The sequence below is a fragment of the Apaloderma vittatum genome, unplaced genomic scaffold (genome assembly GCF_000703405.1).
Source record: "Apaloderma vittatum isolate BGI_N311 unplaced genomic scaffold, ASM70340v1 scaffold39760, whole genome shotgun sequence".
NCBI classification, from domain to species: Eukaryota; Metazoa; Chordata; class Aves; order Trogoniformes; family Trogonidae; genus Apaloderma; species Apaloderma vittatum.
The window spans coordinates 1-8,049 of NW_009696956.1; the positions used below are offsets into that span (position 1 = coordinate 1).

At 44.4% G+C, this 8,049-nt stretch overlaps 1 protein-coding gene across 1 annotated transcript; it reads left to right on the top strand.

Annotated features, from left to right (window-relative positions):
* Positions 1 to 11: 11 nt before the first annotated feature.
* LOC104269843 (beta-glucuronidase-like) lies at positions 12 to 5,985 on the top strand (the record flags this gene model as incomplete). The annotated part of the gene is made up of 6 exons (XM_009876649.1): positions 12 to 208; positions 592 to 738; positions 1,910 to 1,994; positions 3,559 to 3,735; positions 4,375 to 4,510; positions 5,765 to 5,985. Coding segments are annotated over 6 exons (900 nt in total), but the record flags the coding sequence as incomplete, so codon positions are not given.
* Between the last annotated feature and the right edge of the window lie 2,064 nt (positions 5,986 to 8,049).

The window sequence follows — 8,049 nt, forward strand, 5'->3', positions numbered from 1 at the left end:
GGGTGTGACCTCTCCTGCTGCCCCCCCAGATCCGTGGCAAAGGCCTCGACTGGCCCCTGATCGTGAAGGACTTCAACCTGCTGCGCTGGCTGGGGGCAAACTCTTTCCGCACCAGCCACTACCCCTACGCCGAGGAGATCATGGACCTGTGCGACGCCTACGGCATCGTCGTGATCGACGAGTGCCCGGGAGTGGGGATTAAAATGCCGTAAGCCATTGCTTGAAAGACCCTTCCCCTTGTTTCCGTGTCCCCGTCGCACAGCGCCCGCTGTCCTGGTAATGCAAGTACTTTGCTCTACTTACAAATCAGCCGGTTGCGCCACGTGTGCCTAGTGAGGTTGGGCAACCGAGGGGTGTTCTTGCCACACGGCCATCACGTCACTTGGTCATCTGGTCTGGCTCCACTGCTGAGCCCAACCCACGGCCCTGAACTGTGCAGCAGGCTTTGGGGATACAGGGCAGAAGCCATGTTCAGTGTCAAGGCTCAGCTGTGCTTATCCACCCCAGAGGCTTGAGTTTCCACAGGGAAGGGCAAAGGGGATGGATTTTATACCCTTACCTCACTGGGTCTCATTTCCTTTTGTCTTCAAGCGAGAGCTTTGGGAACAAGTCCTTGCAGCATCACCTTGTTGTGATGGAGGAGCTGATCCGCAGGGATAAGAACAGGCCATCAGTCGTGATGTGGTCGGTAGCCAACGAGCCGGCATCAGAGCTGGCCCCAGCAGCTTACTACTTTAAGTAAGTGCATCTGCTTGTACAGAGAGCTGAATTTTGACAGATGATGCATCATCTTCCTTTGGGATGGCACAAAGTAGTAGTAAAGAGAGGGCAAGCATGTTTTGGGAACCCTGAAACAGTACCCGCTGATGCAGATATGTGCATTGCTGTTATGCTCTGCACTGCATAACAGACTCAGTCTGTTATTTCCCAGCCAGCAAGGCTCTGCAAAATTACCAGCAGTCCCTTTGGTATGAACATCTCCTCTTGACCTAAGGATCATGTAAAAGCAGACCTGATGGGAACAGGATATTCCTTGTTACCAATGGAAGATGAGCGCTAAAGTATTTGAGAATTATGGCAAAGCTGTTAAAAAAATTGGCCTTTTAATTCTGAAGACAAGGTTCTTCAGTTAGTGCCAGTTATTTGGTCTGCAGCAGATCATGACGCCCCACTTCAAAGTCAATGCCTAAAGTCCCTACAGACCTCTTAGTTTTATTTTTAAAGAGATTTAAGCTTTGGATAGCCAAGAGTCATCACTGTAGTGGGCTAGCGGACTGTCCCTAGTAGCTGTAGGATCTTTAAGAGATAATTGTGAAGTTTCATTCTTCATAATGGTCCACCACCCTCCTGCAACACTGAGGTAGCAGCAAAGCTTGATGCTCCCCTTCTCTGTCTCATCTCCCTCCTTAAAGGTTTCCTCAAAAGCAGCCAACCTTTCCCCTGCCTGCTGTGGCATACGGCTAGGTCCTCCTGCTTTTGCAGGAACGCATCCCAAGCGTTTTTCAGGAACTTCCCATTACCCTTACATTTTTGTCTTCAGACTCCCTTTTTCAGCTTCTAAGCTGCTGGCACCACCAGACAAATAAACATGCCCACATTTGGGGTACTTCCACTCTGGTCTTTTTCAAGGTGGGCAGCAACCAGCTTTGTGACAGTCTCTTTGCCATGTATTTACACTCCTACAGGACTGGCTAGAATGGCAGGCACTTTATAGCAGATAATCACTACGTATCCTGCAGTATTTAATTAAAAATACTCTGCCTGCTAAATCAAAACCAGCTCCAAATGTCGGGGGGGGGGGGGGGGGGGGGCGGGGGGGGGGGGGGGGGTGTGGACAGAGAGGTTGGGGAAAATAGGGCTGTGCTTCTCCATGCTCTTGTTAAACTCTTGCTTTACTGTTTGCAAACAGGACAGTCATATCTCACACTAAAGCTCTCGATCCCTCCAGACCAGTAACCTTTGTGACAGATGCTAATTATGCACTTGATCATGGTGTAAGTTTACATTATTTTCTAGCTTCACCCCCCTCAATTCATACACTGTTTCCTCTTCTTGTCATCTGTTTTACGGTCCTTTCCTCCCCCACCTCCCCAAGTTTACTGGAGATATTTAACAGGGAGAGGCAGAAAACTTACAGTTTTGGTTTTAGCACAAAAGCACCTTATCTGGTAGTTGTAATCCAGCTGAAACAAAAATATCTGTAAGAGAGAAGAACAGTTCTTTGTCTTGAGTGAAGCATGCAGGATCAGAGCCCTGGATGCCATTAACATCGTCATATTGATCATGTTCTCTAATGCTGAGGATTTTCACTTGCAATTAAACCAAAGCTTAAACCTCTTTAAAATGCTAACAGCCCTTGTGGAAGTCTAAAGGAAGGAAGCTTTGCTTTAATTCCTGCTTTAAACTGCTCTAGATATTCTTTGGCAGATGCCTGTTAACATTGAATAATCTAAAAGCTCTTCCAGCTCTGTAATTAAAAGTCCTAGAGCTGTTTAAATAGCCAAAAGGCATTTTTCATGGATGTCTGTGCCTTAAGCTGGCCATAGCATGAACCAAGGATCTTCAACACACATAAATTTGGTTTTGGGGTACTTCCTATGTAATTTTTAATTTTTTCAAGACGGCTTCATAACGCTTGTCACTGTTGTACAAGAAACATTTTGAGCAGGTGACTTGGCAGGGACACGGTACTACCACATATCCCTGCTACAGGTTACATTTTGTCTTCCTTTCAAGCTGTCCCACAATTAGCAGGAACTGCCTTCTGTAACGGAGAGGTCTGTTCCTCCCCACCCCAGGAAAATAAAAGGGGTGGCTGCAGCTTTGCAGGTGCCCAGCAGGGATCTGCCCTTGGGTATCACTGTTTCATCAGGCATGCACACACGGCCTCTGACATCCCATCTCCACGAGCATGTTCTGCCTGCCTTGAGGAGACACACGAAAACGAAGCCAAAGAATAGATCTCATACACTGATGTGATATTAGAACTTTTTTTTCTTTTTATTACAAAACATGTTAAGAGAACATTGAACAAGTTACATACAACATCACTTTATCTTTAGTGGGCTTTGTGCCCTTTTATCATACTGTCCATGTGGTAGAAATGGCATATGACTTGCAGAATGCTTAGTCTTAGTATTGCACCACTGATGCACAAATTTAGTTGCCAGTCAAAATATTTGACCACTAACTTGATAATCACATTCCAATACTCAAAAAGTACATCTAAATGTACCAGCAAGCCAGAGACATCTTGGAAACTCAAAAACTTCTAACAAACCTGAGGATGAAATGGGCTGATCTTGTCTAACTCTGCTGTGACTTCCTATGTCTGTAAAAAAAATACCAAGTTAAGACGCCATTAGCTTATTAAATTTATCCTGCCTTCTGCGAAAGATGTCATGGTGGAAATGCCTGAGTGATGGGGGAAACAACTTTGTACTACCTGTAATAAAACTGGATTCCATTAAATTAATCAAAAGCAGGTTTTAGCTTTACAAGTGAAAAGTTGTCTACTTTGAGCTCTATAACAAAACACTCTCACCTTGTTTTCTGCAGGCTCCTTACGTGGATGTAATTTGTGTAAATAGCTACTTCTCCTGGTACCATGACCCAGGCCATCTGGAAGTTATTCCACTACAACTCACATCACAGTTTGAGAACTGGTACAAAACCTACCAAAAACCCATCATCCAGAGTGAATACGGAGCGGACTCAGTTCCTGGACTTCACAGTGTAAGTGATACAGATGCCCTAGATGGGGAAAAAAGCACTGCTCCTCTTACAGGGTCAGCAAAATTTAATGAGAAGAGATGGGGACCAGTGAGCTTCATTTTGAGATGCATAAGCTTCTAAGTGTCCAAAAGACTCTGGAATTGTAACCTTGCTACGCTGAAATCAACGAGCTTTGCCACGGACTAACAAAGGTCCGATTCTACTGAAAGAGAAGTGTTTTGCTTTTAATCAAAGCTCTGAGCACTCTGAAACGTGCATTTTGGCATTTGTAGAAGATGCTTAGTTGGAAGATATGACACTGGAGAGCAGATGTTCATGTCGTGACACCGTCCTGCACAGAAGGGGGTGTCACTCCTCGGCCTGTCACAACAAAGCACCACTACCAAGCAACCCCCTAGTTTCCCCCCAGGTACACCGGGCATGATGTCTGTATTTTATGTGCGCTTCCCGTTCCCGTTTCAGTAGTTGTTAATTCTCACTAAATGGCCACGGTTAATGCAGTGGCAGTGAAAAGACCAAGCAATTGTAAAGCTTGTCTGCAGGAAGCAGGTGCCCAGTAAGCAGGAAATTAGCACATGGAGCCTTTGCTGAGATCCACTGTCACCTTCCCTCAAGGCCACTTCTTTTTCCTGCTTGTAGGATCCACCTCTTATGTTCAGCGAGGAATATCAGAAAGCCATGCTAAGAGAGTACCATTCTGTTTTTGACAAAAAGAGGAAAGAGTATGTGATCGGGGAGCTCATATGGAATTTTGCTGATTTCATGACTAATCAAGGTAAGCTCATTTTTATTCTGAACAACTCGCCACCCTTCCTGCAAGTTTAAAATGGAATACACCGCACAAAGAATGCTGTGCTGTAGGGTGGGACAGCAGGGCCCTCTGCTTACCAAAACAGAGCATAGCTGGCTTCTGTGACAAAGTCCAGCACGACCAGAGCCAAGAGGGCAGGTCCTGCCTGTACTTAAACATCCTCTCTCTCCAGCTTGAGCTCCTAGTTGTCCCGGCTGCACACGTGCTACCCGGAACGTGAGACAGCGCACTAGGGCAGAACGCAAGGGAAGCTTGTGAGCAGAGCCGGATTAGTTCTATTTCTTGGCCATCCTCAATTCAGAGCTTCAGTCAGCTGTTAGGGATGCATCTCACTCCCTTTGTGGTTCATCTACAACTGCCCTTAGTAAGAGAGCACCGTAAATAATGCATTATTGGCAGAGATTTAGCAATAGAGGACCAGATGCCACATTGGCAGACAACTGTCCATCACGACACTCTCTCCACTATCAATAAGTGCATTTGCAAAGTACGGGGCATTGCTTAATCTGCAGTGCAGACAGTCACACAGCGATGAAACACTTATGACTCAGAAAGAGACCCAGTAAGGAACCAGTTATGCATATGCCACCTGCAGTGAATTAGGGTGGTGAACAGTCAGTGTTAATTTCAGGCTGAGAAACACCATTGAGAATAATCTGTAGAGCACCAATATAGATATTAAAAAGCTAAGTCATCCTAGAGAAGCAGTCAGCAAAGAACTATCAGTTTCAAATAGGAGGATGGAGAACATGTAGACAAGTTCACATACACATATCCAGTTCCAGTCTCTCTACATGTTGTGATCATCTTCCCTAGTTTCCCATGAAAATTAAAATAGACAAAAAGGACACAGACACCACTAAAGGACAGTACAGTCAAACAGTTAGTAATCAACATTTTCACTATCAAATTTTAAGGTGGAACTAATGGCAGAAGGAATATCTGCTGTCAGTATAACACTGATCAAGTTAATGGGCACACCAGAATTAACTGTCATCGACCTACCAGTCATAAATACAACAAACTGCAGTTACGTCAATAAATCTTGCCAAGGTGATACAAATTTACATCTGCCAAGTTCCCCGTTGTACCTGACTACGTGTAGAAGAAAGTGCATAGGTCTCTTCCACCTAACCTGATTTAGTACGTACGTCGTAACGTAGGGGATATAAGAGCATTTTTATATATACTTGCTTTATTTTATAACTTTTCTTACAGGGACAACACGAGTTTTGGGGAACAAGAAAGGAATATTTACTCGTCAGCGACAGCCCAAATCAGCTGCATTTGTTCTTAGAGAAAGATACTGGAAGATTGCAAATGAATCAAGCTGTCTTCCTCCTATAATAAAGTCACATACCCTCTTTCTAAAATGAAATCAAAAGGTATAGTGGCTGGGTACTACGCTGAACTTGTTCATTAAAATTTCTGTTTAAATAATATTTATGCCTAACTCAAGTCTTGCAAGTCTAATGCAATTTCTTGTCCACCTGAAGTAGTTACTGTAATACAAAGCAGATCAGAAACACCCGTTTCCTATGCTTAGCCATGTCTGTAGGCTCCCTGTTTCCAGGTAGTACAACAAATATTCAGGGTTTCAGGGAGCTTAAGTTAAAGATCCTGACTGAGGTATCTGTTTATGGCAAAAAATAAGAATATCACATGATAAAAATCAATGCTGAAGACTAAAGAAATCCACGTTACTCTAAATGAACATTACATCTCTCCAACGCAAATGAGTTTTTTTCCAGTTATACTCCCCTAACAGTTACACTACTCAGATCACAGCAAATTGTCCAGGGGATTACTGACAAGCACAATTTATATAGCTTCTCTCACTGACCTGAATGTGTGGCTGGCTGAGAAATTCTGAGAGTTCACAGCGTTGAGGAAGCGCATGAACCACCGCTTCTGCGAGGCTACCTGACATACTCCAACACAGGATGGAATTCATACTACAGCAGCGAGGTGGAATATGTTAGATAGGTATTACATCACCTGAACTTTGTTTGAAACTATTTATTTTACTCACAGTACCAAAACTGCCGCTATTAGATGCGGTTTTACCTTCCAGCACGGAAGGGCTTCCTTCATATTAAATTGTCAGTATGCACTACAGTAACAGTAGTCTAGAGACTAGATTTGTTCTAAGTCTTTTTGATACTGCCCTGAAGCATTCTGGAGTCGGGCGATACGTAAATTAGTGTGCACACGCTACTTTAGACAGTAACACAGCGTAGTAATGTCCCTTTCGGGCCGCACATCAGTCTCAGAGGGCTCTGAGGGCCAGGCTTTCCATGGCAATAGATTATGCCAATACTCACAGAAGACCTCGGAACACTGAGTTTGCAAACTTACTGCGAGATCCCAGGGCCGTTCCAAGAACAGCGTCACCTGTAGCAGAACTGCAGAATTGGAGGCTGCCTCCTGAATTTTGGAAGTTGTCACAATTACCTAGTTTCCTAATTCTGATTCACTCAGTGTGAAAGTGTCGCTGCGACTACGTGTTCTGCAGCTGGCTCTTCTGCTCGTATCTCAAGGAAGTGACTAAAACATTTGTTGATAAAAAGGAAATACTTGCTTTTACTGTTGTGGGGTGGCCAAATTCTCTTTCGTTTAGACGCGGCACTTTGGAAACCAGCGCCACCTGCCACATGCAGAATAAGGACATAGATGTCTGCTTCAGACTTCAAAACCATTTTTCTTGAGGTTTTAAGGGAAAAGAAGAAACATACTATCAATATTCCTTATACTGTGTTAAGGCTACAGATTTTCTATATAACCCCAGAATATAAAGTCTATCCACAGTGAAATGACACTTTCTCAGATGCACCACTACCAGTGTTTGACAGTCATTTCGACTTCTGTCTCTAGACATGACTTCTTTTTTAAAAACAATTTTCTTCCCCATTTCAAGACACAACATGCCAACAGCTGCCACACCAAAATGCAGATAAAGATTTGACATCGCTAGCTCACTACCAACTAGGGCTCCGATCCCTAAGATTAACACACAGGGCTTGCGGTTGCAGAAGAGAAAGCTATTACAGTCATTCAGTCCAGCAAAACAGATGCAAAGTTTAATATCCACAAGTATGCGAAACACACATTTTGGAGTCTTGGCTCCTGCGCGTTCTCAAGAGCTCAGTGCACCGGCAGAGCCCAGCCGCCCGTCCAACCTTCCCAGTAGCTCCTTCCCTCCCCCCCAAACCCAGGAAAGCGTACAGCAGCTCCCGATATTTTGTGATCTTCTCCGAGCAGAGTTAAAGCAAACTTACAGAACCAAGGAAAGCAGGAAGCGACAGGAATAACGTACTTCACAGGGCTGGTTTTGCACGTTGCTTAAAGAACTGTAAACAGTTAAAGCCCCAAGTGAGCGCTGCTCAACCTTTACACATCCGTGTGCACACAACGTTCAGCAAGACACGATGAAGCTGCAGGAATTCTATAAATGGTATCACTGGTGACTCAAGTGCTTTAACCCTTCTACTGCTAACACACGT